This window comes from Diachasmimorpha longicaudata, chromosome 7 (genome assembly GCF_034640455.1).
Source record: "Diachasmimorpha longicaudata isolate KC_UGA_2023 chromosome 7, iyDiaLong2, whole genome shotgun sequence".
Lineage (NCBI taxonomy): Eukaryota > Metazoa > Arthropoda > Insecta > Hymenoptera > Braconidae > Diachasmimorpha > Diachasmimorpha longicaudata.
The window spans coordinates 3,336,661-3,360,022 of NC_087231.1; the positions used below are offsets into that span (position 1 = coordinate 3,336,661).

General features: G+C 38.4%; 3 protein-coding genes across 3 annotated transcripts; all 3 read right to left on the minus strand.

The window, feature by feature from the left end:
* Positions 1-3,946: 3,946 nt before the first annotated feature.
* LOC135164666 (uncharacterized) lies at positions 3,947-8,765 on the minus strand. Its single transcript, XM_064125239.1, has 2 exons — positions 8,586-8,765; positions 3,947-5,891 (listed from the first exon to the last, which is right to left on the minus strand). The coding sequence occupies exons 1-2, from the start codon at positions 8,736-8,738 to the stop codon at positions 4,554-4,556; spliced, it is 1,491 nt and encodes a 496-aa protein (XP_063981309.1). The 5' UTR covers positions 8,739-8,765; the 3' UTR covers positions 3,947-4,553.
* Positions 8,766-10,105: 1,340 nt separating this feature from the next.
* On the minus strand, positions 10,106-17,248 carry LOC135164660 (uncharacterized). The gene is made up of 4 exons (XM_064125229.1): positions 16,869-17,248; positions 15,247-15,995; positions 13,028-13,454; positions 10,106-12,132 (listed from the first exon to the last, which is right to left on the minus strand). The coding sequence occupies exons 1-4, from the start codon at positions 17,231-17,233 to the stop codon at positions 11,715-11,717; spliced, it is 1,959 nt and encodes a 652-aa protein (XP_063981299.1). The 5' UTR covers positions 17,234-17,248; the 3' UTR covers positions 10,106-11,714.
* Positions 17,249-18,724: 1,476 nt separating this feature from the next.
* LOC135164668 (splicing factor ESS-2 homolog) lies at positions 18,725-21,497 on the minus strand. Its single transcript, XM_064125242.1, has 2 exons — positions 20,118-21,497; positions 18,725-19,120 (listed from the first exon to the last, which is right to left on the minus strand). Exons 1-2 carry the CDS (start codon positions 21,260-21,262, stop codon positions 18,829-18,831), a joined length of 1,437 nt encoding a protein of 478 aa, XP_063981312.1. The 5' UTR covers positions 21,263-21,497; the 3' UTR covers positions 18,725-18,828.
* Positions 21,498-23,362: the final 1,865 nt, after the last annotated feature.

A 23,362-nucleotide genomic window follows, 5' to 3' on the forward strand; every position in this document is an offset into this window, starting at 1 on the left:
AAAAATTTCGTTGACATCCCTGAGATAATCGAGGTTTTACTTCTATTAGTAAAAATTGTTTATCATTTTAGTCAGGCTGATTCTCAATCTCGTAATCATATCCTATTTTCTGTAGCAAATAAATATCTCCCACTACTTAATCATATGACATGACCTTTATTCAGTTTTTAACATATGCGTTTCAGTGAAAGACTCGATATAATTCCAGCTGGGTTGATAATCCGCTGTAGTTAACTCGGGAGACCGTACGAGAGTGACCTTATCCCTCAGTTCGTCCAGGGTGAGAGGTCTGACCCAAAGACCAGGATATTTGTCTGTTGGGTTGTCCACGTGTTGGGTTGCTGAAGTCATAACCGGTCGAAGTGTTTGCTGTATGTCTCGGTGACGTTGACAATGGGTCGCTTGTTCGAGCTAATGTCAATATATTCCCCACATTTCGTTGATTGTTCCTGATGTTGTATATTAATGATTTAAATATCGAATAAGTTTAATAATTCGTTATTCGTCAAAATCACTCACGTCGTTACAACTGGAGATTATTGATTGCATAATCGATTATATGAAGGACCGAGATACTCTTCAGATGGATTAGGTGTTACTCGTGTAATGCGAGGTTAGAACTGAACTGGATGTTGTATTCCGAAGAAACAACGTTTCTTATAATGTAAGGAGAACTGGAGAAGCGAGGTAGTGTTCACTGATTAATTTATTCTCAAGATGACACTTCTGAATTTTGGAAGGTGTTGACTAGTTAGAGGGTGATTTTGAACTGCTTTAAGGGAGAGTTCCCTTGCAGGACATGAGTCTTGGAATTATGGTGGAAAAGAGGAAAATTGAGGAGTGGGAGTTTTTGGAGGCACCAACATTTATGGCAAATATTGCGGTCTGTCTGAACATTTGGGGACAGTTGGAACCTAATGGTTTTATTAGTTTACTAGGTTTGAAGGGGACTAGGTTTGAAGCTTTAGAGGGTTTGGAATGTATTTGGGAATAAGGAAATAATGTGGGTATACAACATGGATCACCTAATTAAGGAATGTCTCGAGGATAGGTTTTTGGAAAGGGAAGGAGTGAGAGCATTGGAGGGATAGAAGTCCAAACGTTCAGGGAGTTTTCGTTGCTATTTATTTGGAATTCATATCTCAACGTTCACTTGCTTTGTTGGATACACCAGTAAACTACGTCGTGTTTCGGTTTTTCAATAAATAAAAAAAGAACTTTATTCACTAATCTGGAGTCTGAGTACAATGGTCTTAGGACATCTAGTCGCACCTAATACTAATTCGGCAGTACGTGACAAATTCAGGTAAAGTAGTCCTATATATATTCAAGGGATACGAGAGATGGTCACGTGATTGTTACTTGATTAGAGTAGGGGTAGACAGTGGCCATTTGGGTCTGAGGACCTGGAAGGACCTTGAAGGTTGCGACGATTGAGACTGCAGGAATTTATTTATGAAAAAATATTTTAAGTGCGAGTTGTTGATTGGGGCAAGGCTGTAGTAATGTTTGGATTTTGTCTATTAAAGTACTAGAGTATTATCGTGGATATTACGGATTCAGGATGCTCAGGATTAATTGTGGGTTATCCAAGATTGCTATGGGAATATTTTAATGAACATTGGGTTTTATTAGGTATTAAGTTTTAACAAGAGAAAATGTGTTCTCAATGGTTGAAATGTTGGGGTATACGACAGTTTTCAGTGCTTACATATGGTTTCTTAAGGATTAAAACTACGTACTACGTAAATTGTATGTATCTATTAGCTTAGCTACGAAAATACTAAAATATTTTCTAGGGCTAACGATAATGAGTAATTTCTGGGCTCCTAGTTCTTCTAAAAAATCAAGAACGTCTTTTAAAAAATAGTGGACATACAGCACCGAGAATTGGCGTTTTCCCTCTAGAATCTCGGCCCATTTCGTGGAGATTGATTTTACCAATTTGATCAGCCCACTTCAAAATTCAGTTCAATCGCCAATTTTTTTGCAGATTTTTCATCTCTCTTGAGTTGATGGGAACGTCCTTGTAGTCACTCTCCGATTCAGTAGCTGGAAGATGTTTCTCCAGATGATAATTCGTCAGAAGTTACTATTCCAGAGGATTCTATACCATTACGTTCCTGATGAGCCCTCCTACGTCGTATTTCAGCGTTTGTGGAAGAATGTAAGGTATCGAAAATTCCCATGATGAATTCGATAAGGGGTCGATGATGTGGTGAGTCGTTATCCTGCCTTATCCTCCGTGAATTGGGTATCTCAATTGATTCTTCAGAACTGAATAACAATCCTGATGCCGCTGTCTCGTTGTTAATTATGGATATGATTAAACACCCAATCAGCATTTTAAGTACACTCGAGATATCCATTTTGTCGATTTATGGTTTGTAAGAGGCTCTAGCTAAATCCGAGGTATTATGGTTACATTGATGCATCAGCTTGTTACTTATAAGAATATCGGTTAATCAGAACAAAGCCAATGCAGCGAATTTTGCCAAATTGCAGGTCTTGACCTCGTTCTAATTACGCAACAATTGGTGAACGATTTAGTTGAAATGAATTCTTATATATTGCGTTATGAGTCGATCGGCGCTAAATCAGCATACCGAAGAGACTCGATAGTACGCACTTTCGACGTAATTTTTTTCTACAAAAACGATGGGTAGATAAAAATGCTGAAATAAAGGAATTCAAAAATTTTTATAATTTTTGGGCCTAATGATTATTTGAAAAGGGCTAGTTTTTGGTTTCCAATGGAAGCATTGTAATTAGTGGTATTTTGCATTACTTAGTTTTGATTAGAAATTATTTGGAATTGTTTGAAACGAAAAATAGGAAAAGAGGAAATTCTTCTGAAATCAACTTTTCGAAAATCAAATAATAGATGAATTAAACAAATTAAAAACAGGCAGGCCACAGACGTTGTGCGACAAAAGTGATGTGACCGATACTTTACGCTTTATTATTATTTTTTTCAGTTCTAGAAGTTCGATTAGTAGTATCGTTGCGATTGGATAGACACCAATTCGATTTCAAAAATGGAAAGGTAGATATTTGCGACGTGAGTTAGTAGTGGTATTGACCTGATATTAGCCAGCGAGACTTCAGAAAAAATGTTAATTTTGATTGGAAACGATGTAGAATGGTTTGAAACGTGAAAATACAAAATTGTTCCAAAATGTCTGTGCGTGGTCCCTCCCTGGTAGGAGATGAGGAACTGCCGACAGTCAGCCTAGGGTAAGCCAGCGTTGGCCAACACTGGGCGAGTCTTGGCCCACTGTTGGCCATTCCTCATCTCCTACCAGGGTCAAAGGTCAGGTCAAGAGCTCTTGACGAAAAATATGAAAAGCAAAAAAAATTAATACTTTCTTTAGTTTTGGATATATTTCGAAAAACCATTTATACACAAATGACGATTTCTCAAACTCGGTTTGACCGATCGAGCTGAATCTGAGGCCAAAGTTAGTCTCAACTCTTACCGGCTATTCGACAAAATTTCATGTTTTTGGAAATTTTTTTACCCATCTATATCTCTTAAAAGGTTACAGGGGGTTTCTCTTGAATTTAAGAGTAAATTCTTGTGGTATTCGATCACTCAGTCAGTAAGAGTGCCCGGTGCAATACTGGGAGACCCGGGTTCGATCTCCGGTTGGGGTAAAGCGGAAATTTTTTCTAATTCTAATTTTCTTCGAATTATTCTCTTCTTAACTAAAAAAAAACCTTGATCAGGATTTACTATGTACAGATATTTTTTTTTAATTGCATTTTCACATTTGATACTATTATCCATCGCTTGCAATCAAAATTAAAATAATGTTCGGTCATTATTGGGTCCGGATTAGACGATTGCAAGGCTTCCACTCGGAACAAAAAAATTTGCACATATTCCTCTTACTGGGTTGAATAGAATTTAAATGTAATTGGAATATTTGTGAACCTAAACAGATTCATTATATCATAATGCTTTATTCAGACATAATTGTACATTAACTGATTAACTCATAATTAACATTACCATCTACATGCACGACAATCTGCTTAAGTACTTCAGATCAATTATCATCTCTGACGATGGCATATTAAGACGCCAGGTAATTTTGATGATCAGACTCAAAATTTCAGAGCATTTTTCTGCCCCCAAAAAACCAACTCTGAACGAATAGAATTTTCCCACCCTTTATTATTCTTTAAAAAAGTTGGATTCCCCTCCAACAATAAGTTACATCGTCTGTCAACGAACTACATGATTATCAGACTTCTATGACTTACAAAACTACTGCAATTGCCACATTAAAACTATTATTCATTTTTCTAAAAAATTAGTCAAACCCCTTCTCACAGTTTCGAATTGGACAACACACTACTAATTCTTAATATTTGTAGAATGGTCAGAATACCACTGAGATTCAGTCCCTGATGATGAAGGATGTGCCAATGATTGAAGCTGCTGTCCACGTTTAATCGTAATTAGCAGATTCTCATGAGGATCATCATTCAAAACAATCAAAATACTGATCAGACTCCTCCCAAGACAGAACTGGAGGTGCGCTGACTTATTTCTCATCGTCATCCTCATCTTCATCGCTATCGTCATCCTCGTCTGATTGATTATTCCCATAACTACCATATTTATTTGTGTTTACTGCACTCACTGAAGGAGCTGGTGGTGACGCTCCCTCAGTCTTAGGAATTGATGACAGCAGTACCGGTGGGGCCACCGGTGATTTGGGGTTCTTATTGCTCGACTGGTTATCACGAGAATCCGTTATCACTTTAACATCACGCGAATTCGAAGAACTGATTATTACTGCAGGCTTGGAATTCGATTGCCCACATTTATTCGAATCTTCAACTGATATAGTAATCGCTGGTGCGGTCTTGCAATCAGAAGAGCTTGAGGCGAGTGGGCGTGATGGTGCGGTCTTGGTTGCTAACTGGGGAAATTCGTCAATTAGCAGAGAAATCCATGAGGTGACCTTATCTACGGGCAGACACATTTCTCCCGACGATGAACTTGATTGCAAAGCAGCACGAATTTTTCCAGTGAGGATGTCACTAACACTAAACAATGATAATGTAGGATTATGGTTATCAAGATTTGAGCATAAGCTACTGGGCGTGTTGATTGATGATTGCAGCTCTTTCAATGCGCCCATCAGTGCAGCGAGCACATTTATGGTCGTTCGGGTGAGAGCAGATAACGAACGAATGGTTTTCAATTTCTTTTCTACCAGAAGCGCACATCTAGGATCACTATTTGCTCGGGATGCGATTATTTTATAGTCCTCTGGAGACAGTTTTACGATTTGCTCTTCAAAGTTTAGTAGCATTTCGATCGGCTTGTGCTCGGAATTCAGCCATTTTTCAAGGGATCCAATCAGTTCCAAGAGGACATCACTTAGATCACTATCCTCGTCAGAATCCGAGCTTTCGATCAATGATTCTAGTTCAGGGTTGATGGTGATATCGGCCTCATAGTCTACAGGATCCAGGTCGTTTGGCGATGTTTCTTTGGATACGTCAGCTGATCCATCAGTCGATTGATTCACCAGAGTTAGTAGAATTGATATGAAGTCATTAAGGAGGGACTTTGCTAAATTTTGAAGTGATAGTCCTCCCTTACCGTCGGAGGCTTTATCTCCTAGGATTGGCCAGTTTACGTCGCGCAAGTCATCGAGGCTTGGTTGAGCGCACGACAGGAATTTGGAGATATCCTGAAGAATTCTTAGGAGAATTTCGCTTCCTTTGAATTTAAAATTCGGTTGCAGACATGGACAAAGCTTTTCTTCATCAGCTGCCACATAATTTTTGCGAGACCGTCTTGTTCTGAATAGATGTCCTGTAGATTTAGCAGATGCATCAGCATATCCACCTGCTCCATCGGCTGAAATCTGTAAGGCCGTACTCGGTTAGTGACAAATTTACTTGTTGTGATACATAAAAGCCTTTTAATCAGTTGACAATTATATATTTTTATAAACTCAGGTATTACAACTGTTCTACTGATCTCATGTTACGACTAATTTTAATGACTGACTCAATCTCCTCAGGAACAGTTCGTCACTCTTTTTGCCTTAGAGCCCTTCACTCACCCAAATACAAATGTTCTCCTATTTTAACATTACTAAACATTATCGTAGTTATGTTGTATTATATTGTCTTGTCAAAGATGAAACTTGGAGAGAGACTCTCCGATATATGCGCCACGGCGGGAATGTATTGCAGATGTAATCTCCAATGGTACCAGGTGGCACAAGCTCTTGTGTCATCTAGGGGGTCATTTGCTGAATTTGCGGGATTTTGTAGAGAGTGTACGGAGATAAATATTCAAGGAAAATTCCTATTAGAATATGGGTGCAAATGATTAAATTATTTGAGACACAGTGGAATTAGTTTTGGAATATTGTTTATTAACACGAGGAAGACACGTCTTTACTAGTGGACCGTTGTCTAGAGACTGAAAAATATATATCCAAGGAAAACGCTCTCAGGGAAAAGAAAAATAGTTTTTAAGACTTTAATAAACATTCAGCATATGTTTTGGATTAAGCCGTCTCGGAAGCGGACTATAACCGATCGTAAATCAGTCCCTCAGGAGATCTGTTTCCCAGAGAATAAACAAGAGGTGTCAAGTGATTTTTGTAGAATAATGGAAAGCACTGTCTCAAATATTCCAACAATTCCGTATCTTTTCCGGAATTCTGGAGCAAAATACGATTATCGGTAATTTTATGGAACTGTCCCAGAATTTTTTCTGAATCTTTCGTAATTTTTTGCTGAACCGATTGTGAAAAATTACGATACGGTCGCGAAAAATTTCCCTGATTTCGTAATCGATGAGCCAACTACGAGGTCCGAAAGTTTTACAGGCTATTTTTTGTCGTGTGCATGTGGCTGACGTGTGGACCTGTCTACGCGACCATTGGGAATGGCGACCTCGTCGAAGGGTGGGAGTATGAATGGAACCTACCAACTTCCGTTGTCGGAGACGAGGGAATTGTGGCAGGGACCTGGTGATCTTCTCCAGGTAACCCTGACCTGGTCGGTGGTATGAATGAGAATTAGCTTCAAAGCACTCCCTATTAAGGAGGCGCCAGGAGTCAGGAGAGAAACTGGGATTGACCTTGGAATTTTCCCGGAGAGTGAATTCCAAAAGCGATAACGTTAAATGGTTGTTTTCATAATTATAAACTGACGATTCATGATGAAAGTTAAACCGACAACTTGGCGTAGTGGGTAAGGCCGGTGTCTCAGAGTGGATAGGTTCCAGGTTCGATTCCTGGTTGGGGAGAATGGTGAGATGAAACCATTCTTGAAAATACATGGAGACTCGCCACATAGTCATCTTGACTTGAAGCGATATAAAATAAATCTAAAAAAATGAAATTTGGACTTGAATCGTGGACGACGTCATCTTAACGGACTAATTAAGAAAAGACTAATCCGGATTTCCGTATTTATGAATGACTGGCGTTGCTTTTGGTGAAGTAGCGTTCCTCACAAAGTGAGGAAATGCAATGGGCCTTCCGGGCATTTGGTAACGTGCCATTGGCAGCCGTCTAGTCCATAGGTGCCAGTATATGTTGGCCCCCCGAGCAAATTCGTAGTGTGTAGAATGATTTCCGTGGATTTGACTATGAATCGACGTTTAGTTATATTCATAACGGAATAATTAGTGCATTAAACAATTGTTTTTCGTCAAAACGAAATTTCAAATTTTTCAAATTATGAACTTTTAACCGATTTTTTGATTCTGTAATTTCAATTGCTAGTTATCTGTGTGTATGTGGTGGAAAAATTTGCAATTTTGAAGATTAATTTTGAGAAAAGTGTAAAAAAATACAGTAAAATTTGTAGCTAAAAATCTTAATTTTTAAATTATTATAACTATCAGTAACCTTTACGTTGGTGCGTCGTTTTAACTCATGTGGTCTTCGAAAATTTTCCAAGTTATTGGTGTTTTTTGACAATTAAAGATCGGCAAATATCTGTCAACATCATATTCCAAATGAATATTTCGCTTATTATTCAAAATGATTATTGTAATACCGTTACAAAGGACTTGAAAAAATATTACGATAGCTATAAACTTGATATCATTTTTATGATAATCGTTAAAGAAAAATTCGAAGCTAGCGTTTTCAATTTATTCAAGTGATAATTCGCACACATCATTCATTTACCCGACAAAAAATCGATCAAACACGACTTCCATTCGGAAATAAAAATTAAACTATATGCAATGCAAATTCAATTGAATAATTATTGACATATACATTATCGATCTTTAAGAAACATCACTCCAATAAGCGGTTGCCCTGACAGATCACTCAAAAGAGGTACCGAGTGGTTCGACTTCTCCCCTTCAATCAATCAATAATCGACTGTAGATTTTCTGGTAATTAAATATCGACCGTCGATCAATCATCGACTGAGTGAAAAAGTCGACCTGCTCCTGAGGCACTTGCGATACCCATCGACCGAGCTTTCAAAGTATCTTCACAATTCATAACACAGCGAGAATATACAAATTACAGTTTGGTCTTTGACAAAAAGGCCGTAACGTAATTGGAGTTTCTACACACCTGAGAAATATCGGCGTTACCAACTGTTTTGGAGATTCCTTCTGGATCGACTACTTCTTTGGTGGGCACGACAGGATTAGCACACGATAGGCTAATCCATGACCCAGTGGCCAGAAGTACTACAGGCAAAAGTGAACGAAGTGAAATTTTCATGATGGACCCACTTGAATTATCTGATATCATCTTCAACATTCGAGCTGAGTTTATATACTCAACCGGCTCAGGAGTTAAAACGATACGACACGTTCGACCGTGTCAGTATACATCAACATCATGATTTGAAATTGATTTCAATCTCATGTTTTTTTCAGTTAGTGATAGTGAAATTCATTTCCCTGAGTTTACGTGCTCCTTAAGTAAATCCTTTTCAATACAAACATTTGCTTTTCGATAGAATGATTATCACCTCGAAAATATTCACGTTATATTGGGAAATACATGAGATTGAGATTAATTTATTGAGTCCATTGTAGATACGAGTCAGGAAGAAATTCATTATTTGATTCAGTACATTTCAAATTGTTTATCAAAAATTAATTTACAGTTGAATTGAATAGGTCTTTGTACGATTTATATTTCTCTTATTCTCGTATTTTCACTTGAGATTGGAAAACATTTTTATGGGTAAAAATTCTGAAAAGTTTGGGGTATGATATGTATACTCTGTTTTTTTGGTTTAAACAGATTTGCATGAGTGGGACCATTCTTAACCCTAGAACATTGCACTGGGGTACAAACGTACCCCACGCGTTAGACCGCAATTTTCGCAGGTAAAAATTAAAATTGGAAAATGTTGTTATACATCATTTTCTTCGTTTTTTAATAACGAATACGACTGTGTAAAGGGAATTGCAGAATTTATTAAAAAAATCATATAGAATTTAACTTGAACGAAAACGATAAATGCAGGATTCTCGTCTCCACACAGCTCTGAATATGGCATGGGGTATATTTGTACCCCAGTGCAACGTTCTAGGGTTAATGTGAGTCATCAGGTCCAAGGTGTTGGGGCCCTTCAGTCGTTTTAGTTATTCCTCTAAGGATGAGGATACGAACCAGAGCGTTTGTGCCGTTCAAGCGTATAAAATAAAAGAGAATAAAATAACATTCACACGTTGAAATCATTATAACTATTTTATTTTTTATTTTACAGATTGGTATGGATAGCCTACTCAGCTTTTTACATTATTCAATTAAATTAGAAATAAGAACTAATAACAACATTGCTGAGTAAGTCTCGATCCGAAGAACCGGGAGTAAATCGTGGGGGGGGGGAGGGATATTTTGACATTAGCTCGAACAAGTAAACGAAAAGGCACTTTTCGACACGGGCTGAATGTAGCAGTAGTGACAAAAAAGCTTTTTTTTCGATCGCATTTACGGTTTCATCAATCAAGGATTTTACGTAATGGAGATCTCATAAATGACGAGGAAAAAAGGGGTAAATCACGACGTTGGAGCTCGTATTTTGCATCCCAAAGAATCTAACTTGCTAGTATAGGAAATTAATAGAGTTTCACTTTTATCAAATGTCACAATATTTATTTGGATTTAGTCACAAACAATTTTTAGATGTAAGTCGCGTTAAAAGACTACTGCGCTGGAAAACTCGGGTGTTTTCCTCGAGAGCTCGATCTTGAGTGTCTCCGCCCTCAACTCGTCCAGGGTGAGAAGTCCGTCCCAAAGACAAGGCCCTATTGTTCCTTGGGTTGTCCACGAGTTACATTTTTAAAATCGTAATTTACGAGTTTACAAATCGCGTAAATTACATTTCAAATCTCGCATTATCCCACTAGTTTTTTTCCGCGTTCTCAACCAATAAACCACATACATATATATTTCACATTATAAGGAGATGGATTTAAACCTAGAAACCAAAAAAAGCTGTGGTGACGAACACCGTCGTTACGTAGTGGAAAAGGAGCCAAAACCTTTACAAAATTACTCTTTATTTATATCTGCTCACTTGAAAATAAAAAAAAATTGTCTTGATGTTATCTTTCATTTTTTGAGCCCTCTCGAAGTGGCAACTGACGAAATCATTATTTTCTCAAGAAAAAACATCATTGATGGGTAGTTTGAGATTTGGAGCAATCATCTAGTGGTACCATATGGCCGGATCTTTCTCTTCTTGCCCCTCCCCTTCCATAATTCGGATACGTATACATATCATCCTGCATTCCCTCCTCTGCTTTGGAAATTTACGAACCGATGACAAGCGCGCTTTAGGGTCGGAAACAGAGGGTTAGTAATAAATTTTATTGAGGCACTCTATATACCACACAAACCTCCACATAGCACCATACTGTCTTCCGAGTTTTACAAGGGACGTTTCTCATGATTTCTTGCTTGTCATTTATTCTCTTCCTCTTCTTCCATTTACACGTACGCTCTTCTCAAAAGATATTTCTGTGGACATTCAAAATACTGAGAAGTGACTTATGTTTCAATTTATTCAACGAAAGTTAGAATGAGTAAAGGTGATACCACCATAAAAAAGTTTTCAAATTGAATATTTCATCCTTAATTTTCTCCCTGTCATGAGTTGTAACGATTTTACAATTGTTCATGATTTTAAACTGCTCGAAATTGCTTGAAATTTCAGTCTCAATAAAAATTTGAAATTTCAACTTAATGGGGAAAATTGAACACAACATTTAACACACTTTTTGTTAGAGAGAGCAAAGTTGTCTATTGCGCAGGTGTCAAGAGTGACAGGTCACACGGTCGTCGGTTGATATATTTGGGGACCACATGAGTGTTTGATAGTTTTTCTGCTCCAAAATTTATCCATATGAATCGGTGTTTAATTAAACTGTTTTGAAGTTATTTTTATCACAAGAGTATGTGTTATTATTTGTTGCTCATCCCTACCACTTTTAATAGATTTAGAATTGAGAAATACGTATTTGCAAAGGGACTACTTGAATATTGAAGACATTAACTAATTCATCAATGAAAAATATTCATTTGAAATTTCAAAAGAAATTTTCTAACAGTGCAGAATGATAAATAAAATTTCTATTTTAATTTGAAGGAAATCGACTAGTTCAAGTGGCATTTATAATCGCCTTATAATTGCCCTATCAGCCTTCTAATTCAATAACACCCCTCATTTTTCTTTTTCCTCTACATGATAAATCTCGCAGGATCTTGTGCTGAATGCCATAATTTGCTCAACCTCCCGCGTCTCCTGTACGTTCCGAATTTGACTCGATGGTTGCTGAGAGTTTCAAGATCTTGACAAATATCAGTCAATCCTTCGTCATCTTCACCGGAGCCTTCTTCACCTTCGTCATCCTCGGTACCGGATGAGTCATCATCGTACCGACGTCCACCACATCCACAGCCACAATCACCTCCGGATCCCGGGGCATTCTTATTGGGTAGTTCGAACGTGACATCCCCACGTATGAAATCAGGATGTGGAGGCCCACTAATCTGGCACAAATTGATATCTCGCTCATCTAGGGCAGATCCACTGAGCCCAGGTTCAGCATTTCTTGATGTGTCACTTGATGTACCTACTGGTACGTATCCCAACTCACTGTAACAGGGATAGTTGATGAATTATCATTTTTGTTTCCAAATGTAAATCTTATGATCGTGCAATAATGTTCATGATTAGAAAACCAACGGGAAAGAATGATATTAAAAATTCCTAAATATTGTACACTGCCATGTGGAATGTTGACATTGTACATGACCTTAGATCCTGCCATTGATGCCATCGATAAATTTCGAAAAGATTGTGTACTCAAAATCTAGGAAATCAATGGGTTTTAATTTATTCAGCCATTAATTTCACATTTATACATTTTATAAAACGTATAAATAAGTTTCAAATACATAATAAAAGAAAATATAATCGTGCAATTTTTTATTTTTTATTTGCTATGTTATTTTGACGTACGATAATACCCAAAGTCCTAATATGAATTTTTAGAGCGGATCTGTATGTACGTGCGTGTTTAAGTAATGCAAGTTTGCTTCGATTACCCTGAGGAATTATTCGATAAGGGGACGGAGTGGTACACCCGATCAAGTACCCCCCCCCCCCTCGACCATCAAAATTAATCGGATATTTCCTTCCAGTTTCCCTGCGTAGCACCGATCGGGATAAGTTTATAAGAAATATCCGACAATTGTGAAGGTCTTGGGTTATTACTACTAAATATTTCTCTCCATGCACCTTCTACACAATCTCACGAACGCGGTAAATGACTCCCTAGATGACACAAGAGCTTGAACCGTCTGGGGCCATTGAAGAATTCCCGTTTTTTCCCCAATGCATCCCCACTGTGGTGCATATATCGGTCAGTCCATAATGATGTCTTGAACTGTCTTTGGCTTGTTCGCAGTCGCAGATTTGTGAGTCAGCAAGGCACCGATTTTGCTGAATCTCTACCTATCACCGACTAAAATTCCTAGTTAGGACTTACCTGTAAGTGATACCAGCTCCATTGCCCTGGTCAGACAACATCAGCATGTTGTTGGCCTTTGACAAGGGTTCACCTTGATCCACGTCGTCATCGTCACATTCAACAGACCATCCACTCTTTCTCGCGGAAGTGGGCTCCAGGGGCTTCAGTTCAACAATGACTTTATCAACGGCATGAAGTTTCTCTTCCGGGAAATCTTTTTCCGGAATTTCCTTGCGTCCATCGGCCGGAACTTTTTTTGGGCCGAAATATAGCGACGATTCAGCAACACATTTTCTTCTACCTTGACCCTTGCAACAATTCTGAAGTGGTCCCAGGAGATTTTTGTGTGCAAGGGAAATGGATACTGGATCAGCTCGAGCGTCTGGAGTTGTTTTTATGATACCGTTGTAAAGTTTCTCTTGATCCTCGAAGGACAAAAGAGGAGCTAGAAATAGAATATACGTTTATCGATATTTTGAAGGCAACTAATTGATATGGTCAAATGAATTAAATAATTAAATGATGAAATGAATCTTTTCTGGTGATTCGCAAGTTACACATAATCAAAGTTTATTTATTGGGTTTGAAAAAGATTCTGAATTCGTCTAGAAAAAGTCAATAGCAAGAACTCAATGTTACTATTGAATTCATTTTATGAAAATTGCTTAGCTCGTTCTGTAATTCTCCAACGAAATGTTGTAAATAACATCTTTTTTAATGCATCGCATAACGTTCACTTGTATTGTTTGTGAAAAATTTCATTATCGCTATTTAAATTTATTCGAGTCGAGGATGTAATTGATGATTGCACTTTGAATTCCCTAATTTTCGCTGAATATTTCTCGCCTCAATTGAATTTTGTTCCCATCAAAAACGTCGCTTTTTCAAACAAATCTAACTACAATAACTTTATTCAAATTCGACGATTTTTGAAGAATAAAATCCCCGAAATTTTGTGTATTCAGACTACTCGATAAAGAATTCCATATCAAACCGTACTGGGGTTTCTATTTTTCTGGTATTTGAATTGTTTACAAATGCGTCCATCCATTCACCACGTAAACCTGGCCCCCGGTATTCTTTCTTTCTGATTTTAATGACTTATTCTACCCCAATCGAATGATGATTTACAAAAAAAAGTGTAGAAATAAAAAAAAATATTGGCTGCAGTATTGAAAAAATAAAGCATTTTTTAAATTAATCATCATTACTACACTTCTAGAGTCAAAAAATATTCATTTTTATCAAAAAAAAAGTGGTTTTAAAACAAATATACTTTTAATTTCTATGAAATTTTCACTACTTGAAATACTGCTTTCCGCTTTCCGAATATTTATTCTGATTAACAGATTGATTGATTGAATAATTGATTAATATGATGTTGCACAAAACTTATGTATGAAGATGGATCATACAGCAAAGAGAAAGAGAAGCAATTATACAGATATGAGCAATATGCAATATGCAAGCAGCAATCAAGTTAGACACTAATACAAGTAAAGGAACAATAGAAAAAAAATAAACAAATAAAAAAGTGATTTGCGGGCTCTTAATAGCGAAAGTAATAGAAGAACACGAGCAAGTAATAGTAGAGCTAGGGATTATCCTGCATCCCTAACAGGAGATGAGGAATGCCGACAGTGGGCCGACATTTCGCCAATGCTGGCCGATAGTCGGCCGACAGTCGGCATTCCTCATCTCCTGCCAGGGATGAAGGCACGGAGTGCAGGGTGCAGGGCTGCTGACGGATCAGACTGGGGAGGGAATCCCCAAAATAAGCTATTCAAGTCTGATACGAGTGGCTCCCCAGCCAGGAATTTAGCGAGGAATTCAAAGTATATAATATATTGTGAAGTTCACTAGAAGGTGCAAAGAGGATAGACCAAGTAGACAAAGTAGAGGCTCAGTTCTGGGGGTTTGAGTGACGCCAGTTTGGTCTATCCTCTTTGGTTGTTCCTCTGGCTAGTCTGGCGTAAACGCCGTGGTATAGAGTCAAGCTAAGTTTTTTCAATTTTTGCAATACCGTTAACCCACCAAACATACGAGTCGCACTCTCTTGATACTAAAGTGACATTAGAAGCATTAATAACGTGTTCACTGATTATCGACCTTCGTCTCACCGAGTTTTCCTTCTCCTCACTGGTCAAACTGGCTCGAAAATCCACGAAATCAATTGCATACATTAACAAATCTAACGGCAAAAAGGGCCGAATATTCCAAAAAATAATAATAATTACCAGTAAGACCGACATCCACGTCAGTGAGTAGACCCTGTCCGGTGGTACCTCTACCATTCCCACCACCCAAACCGGGATTGACTGCTCGGAAAAGAGCCATAAATTTATCCCGTGGTGTATTCCCAGCACCAGCAGTTGGTCTGAATTGTTCAGGAGTTTGTGCAGTCGCACCTGGTTTTTGGAAACCCACAAGTACATCTTGGGGTTGTCCAGATGTGGGCAATGGGGATTGGTTCCCAGGGCTCGACAAGCCAGCGCATGATGGACAGTAACAACCAGCACTGCAGTGCGGGCAGTTACCGACACCACCGGCCCCTCCAGAGTTGGAGTAGTAGGCTCGTCCATAGCAGATGGGTCCTCCGGCCCCTGTACCAATGGGACAATAGCCGCCGAAATAGGCATTCGGGTGTCCTTGGCAGTGGGGGTAGTAGCTGCCTGAGTAGCTGTTGGGAGCACTGCCTCCGTTGGTGCTGGTGTAACCGAGCACTCCGTAGTCGTTGGGACCGTGGGCCCCGGTGCCGGTAAGGCAGTAACCTACAGGGCTAATGTGAGAGTGGCCTCCTGCAGAGGTGGGGTAGCCTCCGTAGTTCTTACCCCGATAGAGACTCGCCTCGTTCGGGTTGACATTGAATGACAATACTTGTCCGGGCTGAATAGGGATCACTGCTCTCGCGGGGTGAACAACAGGTCGACGATTGTCTGTTCGACCACTTGCGAGGGGAAAACAAAGATCGCCGATTGGGGAAAATCTGTGAGGAAAAAAATACTTTATGGAATTTTTTTATTATGAATTTTTAATCAACACACGGAAAAAAATTGTGGTAAAATACGAAAGTTAAGAGGTTATTTACAAAATTTTCAAACTCGTAAATTACGATTTGAAAATATAAATTATGATTTCTAAGACGTCATTTACGATTTTGAAAGTGGAAATTAAGATATCGAAAAACGTAAGTGACGACTACGAAGTTTGTAATTGACGCTTTTTTTCTCGTCATTTACGAGATCTCAATGGCATAAAATCCTTGATTGACAAAATCGTAAATGTAATGGAAAAAAAAAACTTTTTTTTGTAAATATGAAATCTTTGCGTTTCAGATGACTCTGAATAATCTGAACCCAACTGTGAGAGCCATTTTTTCAAACATTTTTCAAGGTAATATCGAAAATAAAAAATCTGCAACTGTCCAATTACTCAAATATCTCATTATCGTTCTGCAACTGCAGATATTGAGTAAATTGACACTTTCAGATTTTCTATTAGTTTAATAAGCGTCTTTCACAATATTTTCTACATTGCCTAGAAAAATAAAAAAAAATGTCTCTGAAGGTTGGGCCCAGATGATTCAAAATAATCTGAAACGTGAAGATTTCTAATTGGAAAAAAGCGTTTTTTCAATTGTATTCACGATTTCATCAATCAATGATTTCACGTGATTGCGACCTCATAAACGACCCCGCAATTTGCGTCCCGAAAAAAAAGTAATTTACGAGATCAGATCACGTACTGTACATTTTCAAAATCACAATTTAAGTATTTAAAAATCCCGTAAATTACCTTTCAAATCTCGTATTTTACAATTATTTTTTTCTGCGTGAACATACATTAATACAAATTTTACATTGGTGCAATGCCACCCTCTGGCCCTAGCCCAAGTCCTGCTGGTTTCTGCATGCCAGCGATCGCCCCAGTTTTCTGATTTTCCGCATTGATGACTGAACTTGATACAAATAACTGAGGCTTTATCCCTATGCTCTGGGCCTTAACTCCCATTCCCCGAGCTACCTCTGGTGGACACTCAACATTAATTGTCCCAACATTTGCTGATGCTGTTACTATCACAACGAATAATAAAATCCCTCCCTCGATAATCTTCATTTTATTCGCCAGAATATTCCTCGTTGCATACAACGAGGCGAATTGAAATCTCGACACTAACTGATTTTCGATGACGCATCGCACACCGTTTTTATACATAAGGAACATGTTAACGCGATGACTTCTCATCAGATCATTGGAAAACAACCTGTGTTGTTCTTGGGAACATGATGCAGGAAGAAACGTTAATTCCACTTCCTCTTGACTTCCCCATGAAATATGTTTGTGAATGTAGTTCCGGGCAATGCAATACGATATTGCGTAACTCGAGGATTACTTGGTTATGACAGGATTTTGTATGAATATGTGTGTTTGAATATGAAGCGCATTATGTCATTCATAATATTCGGAAATAGCCGATGGAAATGACTTTGACTTTTATTGCCGTTAGACCAGTGTCTCGCAAACTTTTTTAGTCTGTGGCACGCTAACTGAGGAATTTTTTTTCCGCGGCACACTAAGCTAAATAAATTTTCGGAAGAAAATGTATATTTAAAAATAATTTTAAAAAATTGTTTTACAAATAGGTACATTAATTAATATTTGGTACAATAGAAAGGAACATATTTTTGTTTTAAGCTTAATGTGATGGATGGGCTTGTTTCTGGGAACAAATTTGCATTATTCGTACCCCCTCGCTTGTGCATCTTGTTGTTACGACAAAGTTTGGGAGGGCAAATACGAGTACCTGCGTTCTGGCTAATTTAGTTAAAGTTAAATGACTATTTTTTGGGTAATTTTATAGTTATCAGAAATTGGTTTTTAGATTAATCTCAGAATATCTAGTGCAACTTGGAAAATCTTTTACGGCACACTTAACATTCTGCCGCGGCACACAGTTTGCGAGACACTGCGTTAGACGGCCCTCATAAGTCTAGAGGTGTAATCAGCCTTTCCGCCATTTTACACTCTGCCTTTAGGCAGCCGTCTAGTCGCTGGTCTCGAGTATCTGTGCCCTACGCGCTAACCCCTAGCGCCCCTTGATACCGTCCCTGTCGACATGTATATCTGCGCATGCAGACCCAAAAACGTCCCATCTGACTTCATCGAGCCCGCTGCATCTTCTGCATAGGTGAAGAGAATCCTCCTCTATCAACCCGCATCTTTTGCATAGGGGGTCATAGGGGGTATCGGTCACATCACTTCTGTCGAATAGCATCGGACACCTGTTTTTTTCTATTGAATTTTGTAAAAATTCATTTTCAAAATCTGGAATTTTGGTGCACATACACACGAACTGGATCTAAAAATATAATTTTTTCGCTATTCATTACATTCCAGATAATTTGCGATTGAAATGAGGGAATCGAAGAATCGATCCAATACAAGGTTTTCATTCGGAAGCTCCAGAAGAACGTGATATTGTCTCTCAAACGCTCCATCGAAACATCAAAATACAATTCTGTCGATGCACACACCTCTAAAATATAGGGTGCATGTGCACGTTACCCACATAACGAGAAGAGGAATCACCAGTTACGTGATAAAAATGCTGAACACAGCCAAGTTAGTGTAAGGTTGACCGCCAAAAATGTTAAATAAACAATAACTTCCGGATATATCCCAAAGTTGAATTGTAACGTTAAATGAACCCACGAATTCAAACACAAAAAATTTATTTACAACAGTCAACAAGGCTGGAATTTTGTACATTGGATAATAAAAGGGTAGGGTAAGAATGTAAAACTAAACTATTATATAAACTATTTGTTAAAAAAATCTGCAGCTCGCTGTCTTTGTGGAAGATTGAGCAGATTATCTGTTAGTATAAGACCCCTCGATAGTCTTTGATTATCTGATGAGTTTGGAGTTCTAGTGGGTGTAGTAATCCTTGGAGTTAAGTTGAGGCTTTTGACTCCAATTATTGGCGTCCTTGATGGTGTCCTCCGTGGCGTGGGGGTGCTAATGATTTTCAATTTCTGAGTAGCTAGTCTTCTCGCTGCTGGTGACATGGAACTGAGACGATCAATTGTTGACAAACTTCGGGGTGAGGGCCTGAAAATATTAAAAATTTTCTTTAGTTATATTTCACTAGGAGTTCTAACTAGCTAACGCTTGTGTCCACTGGTCCTCGTATGACAACACATGCGAAAAAATGATTTGAAGGTCTGTAATTGCTCGAATGTGTTGTTCAAAACTTTTCTGTTACGGTGACTAAATTTAGTTTAAAAAGTAAAATCTATATTTTACTGGGCCTTATTTTATCCTCATCTTTACAATGGCTTTAATTTTATTTTATCCATTCTTATTTTTAATGCATATGTTTCTGTTTAACTCACAAGTTGATAAATTGAATAAGGAGATTGTTAATATTATGAGGAAGATTACGTTACGATCAACTTTCTCACGTACAAAATTGCTTTCTGAACCAAAGGCGATGAACATCATTACTTTATTTACTTATTCATGTATTTATGAATTTTTTCAAGATTAATCGTGTCATGATATCAAGTGATACCCGTACAACTCAAAATAACGAAAAGTTTATAAACATGAGCAGATACGGTAAAAACCCAGAAAAACCATCAATTTCAGAACGACAATGTTGACGATCTGGAAGCCGAAAAATTTTGATACAAAAATGTGGAACTTTTTATTTTGTCAACTCAAAATTGTAAATTTTATAATTAAGAATTCGATAAATGTCGATTAACTCCAGAATAATTTATTTATCAGAAGGGAAAGTTAAAAGAAATATCAGTATTGAACGAAATTTAATTTCGATCCTACTGACTACGTGTGAAGTATTTCAAATGTTACTCATGTGATTAGTCGGAAAATTTGGCAAATGAAAATATTCTAAAACAGTATCCGGTACAATGTTGACCTGGTGGTCGATCTACTCTAATAATTATAACAATGATTATTACCAATTTGTCCCTAATTTTAATACTTCACAGCATAAAAATAAAAAAAATCTGAGCATAAACCTGGAACTTTTTTCCAATGTGGTTCTAAAAATTTGAAGATTTAATTTTTAAAAAATACTTACGTTGCAAAAGATCTTCTCGCCGCTTCAAGCGCTTTACTCTTTCTATCCCTGTGTCTTTCCCCCGCCTTTTCCGCCAATTGCAGTGCAATTTTCTCCCTCTTCGGTGGCTCAGCCATTCTAAACGATGGACCCTGATTACTCCTGAACAAAGGTGTATCACCCCCATCCAATCTAAAAGGTGTCCCTTCAATTTGACCCCACGTCATGAGAGGGCTATCATACTCCCCTGGCCTAGGACTGGGTGTAGCAACCAAACTGAATCCATTAACACGAGGCGTTGGATTTCTCACAATTTCTTTTCCATCCACCCCTATTTTACCATCATTGACTTTCGACTGTGACTTTGCCAATTCATTAATCGTTTCCTTATTCTGTTTCTCGTTGAACGGATTGACTATCAACCTGGTGTTGTCATGGACCACCTCCTGTTTCCTCTTCGCCATTTCCACCTTCTCATCTGGGGTCAAATCAACCCCATCTGGTACATACATTATGTAATTTTTATTTTTATAACTCCAGGTGTCGAGTGAAAGAGGTTTTTTAACTTTTCCATTTTCATCAGTCACTGCATTGTTCGCCTCAATAGCCAGGATTTTAGACTTCTCTTCCACGTCGTAGAGCCACGAATACTTGATCCTCTGTCTCTTCTCTGCCTCCTCCATCATCTCCTCGAAACTGGCGTTGTCTTCGCTGGTGTGGGTGCTCAAAAAACAATCCAAACCAATTCTATCCCTTATACTATGATCCAACGAGCTCTCTGACTTCATTATCACACTTTCCCTGTCTGACATGTCTGCAGGCTCTTCACGAAGGGGCGTCTCAAAAGTCGCTGGACTTGAAACTCTCTCAGTTGCTGGACGACCAGAACTATATTTTTCGTACAACTCACGCATCTTCTTCACGTCGTTCTGCTCCAAAGCGTCCAAATAATCATTTTGTGCTTTTAATTTCTCCAAGTCAGGGAAGAAATCTCTCTCGATGATTGTGCCCATACGCTCGACGTACGTATCCTCGTCGAGAATCTTCGATTTGAACTTTTTTGATCGCAGAGGTGTTCCATAGGGTTTTTTGAAGATCTGAAGATCATGATTGTTGCGTGCTACCTCCAGGGCTTGGGAGCCTGGAGTACTCACTGGAGAATCCATGAGAGACCAAAGTGAGGTTAGACGTTGGTTATTTTGTTTAAATGTTGTTTCACCTCAGTAACTTCGTTAATCTCCACTTAATTCACACTTAAGCTGTCTCAATCCATTGAATCGACTGAGAAAATATATTCGATATTAATTAATTATTTAGATCGATAGGTTTCGTGAGAGAGTTTTATTTTTATGCTGCGTTCAGTTGTGTGACATCCGGACGAATAACATCGACACGAAGTGAAGCGAATGAAGGAAGAGGATGGAGATAGGAAGGGGATAGACTAATCGTAGAGGCTCAGATCCCGGCGGTCAGGTAACCCCACGCCAACGCTAGTAACGACACTGGCCCTGCGAGGCGCCACCGTCGAGTCTGGCGGCCAGTTGTGGCGCGGGAAAGATCGTCTGTTCATTAAAAAATTGTATGTCTCTTCCTAATGAATATTAAGGAATAAAACCGACGCCGTTCGGAGGAGAATTAAAGTCTCCTCGATCGAGTTGAGTTTGATATCTTAATTTCAGTAAATAGAAATTAAAATCCTCGAGGAAACTCGAAGTGCAATAATGAATCCACTGGAATGTCGGCGCAGAGACCTCGCTTCGATTTTCCTCGTGAGTTTTAATTTTTCTTTCGCGAGATTAAGGGATGAAACTTGATCCAATCGGGGAGCATGGGATTCTGATCCGAACAGAGTTGAGTTCATTTCTCGATTTTCATTAGGAACGGAGAGACTATTTTTTAATGAAGAGGGGGGTTTTCGAGTGCCACACGGACTGTCAACGTCAACGGTGGCGCGTCGCGCTGTCGAGGTCATAACTACCGCTCACGTGGGTCTCCTTAGCTCCGGGATCTGAGACTTTATCAAGGATTATGGGGGGGGGGCTCCGTTTGTACTTTTCCAAATGTACAAATGATGAACTGTAGAGAGAATTTTCAAACGTTGAGAGCACCGGTGTGCAGGGATCCAACTGTCGAGACAAAAAGGTAAGCTGTACATGTGGCGCTGGGTCCACATGTACAGCCACATTTTTGTCTCGATAGTTGAATCCCTGCACACCGGTGCTCTCAACGTTTGAAAATTCTCTCTACAGTTCATCATTTGTACAGTTGAGAAAGTACAAACGGAGCCCCCCCCGATTTGTGCGAGTTGACAGCGCTGTCGCCTTCAGAAACTTTTTTCCCATTCTGTACTAATTACTCTCTCGATGTTTTATCGACACGATTGTCCCGCAAGAACGTGGCGACATCTTGAGTCGTTGTTACACTCGTTTTACAAATTTCTTTTATTAAATTTTCAACAGTATAATTTTAGATAGATTGATTCAGTTAGCTTTCACTTTGACAAATCTGTACATTAGATAATTAATATTTTGCTATTTTTCAAGTTTTGAAAACTCGTATCTGAAATATTTTCTGCTATTTAATTACACGTTTCGATTTGCATTTTATCATTTTATTGTAGTTAAAGATTTGATATAACACTAAATACGTAATTAATCCAATGTGATTTGCTGGAGTGACCCTTTAAGAGTGACCGAAACCCTCCCTTCGTCCAGGGTGAGAGGGCTGCCCCAAAGACAAGGTCCTTTTGTCTATTGGGTGGGTCCACGTGTCTTGTTGTTATCAGAATGCTTGATATTTGTGGACAAAAATGAATCATCTGTCTATAGCTGTTTTCAGTCCATCTCAGTATGTTATAGTTTTTATAGTTTTTTCCAAACAGTACCGAAATATTTAGAATGTTTTTAATAAATAGAATCAGAGAAGAAACAGAAAGGAATAAATGAACAACGGCCTTTTGTCAAATGGGTCTAGAGTGTCAAATCTTTGGTCATTGAGAGTCAGTTGATCTGTCTGGAGACATCATACCAGAAAGATATACCTTCTGCATGCGATAATAAAGAATTAAAGTTAATAGTTAAATCGTTTTTATATTATTGAGACAATCCCTATCCATAATCCAATAGTTGTTCATGTCATAAACAGCTCAAGTCTTTTATTATTCCCTGAAACGTTTACGATACGTCCCTTATTCTAGTTAATGTCAAAAATATTTCTAAAAACCGATTTTCCGATTCTCCAATTTCAATCGCAAATTACCCAGAATA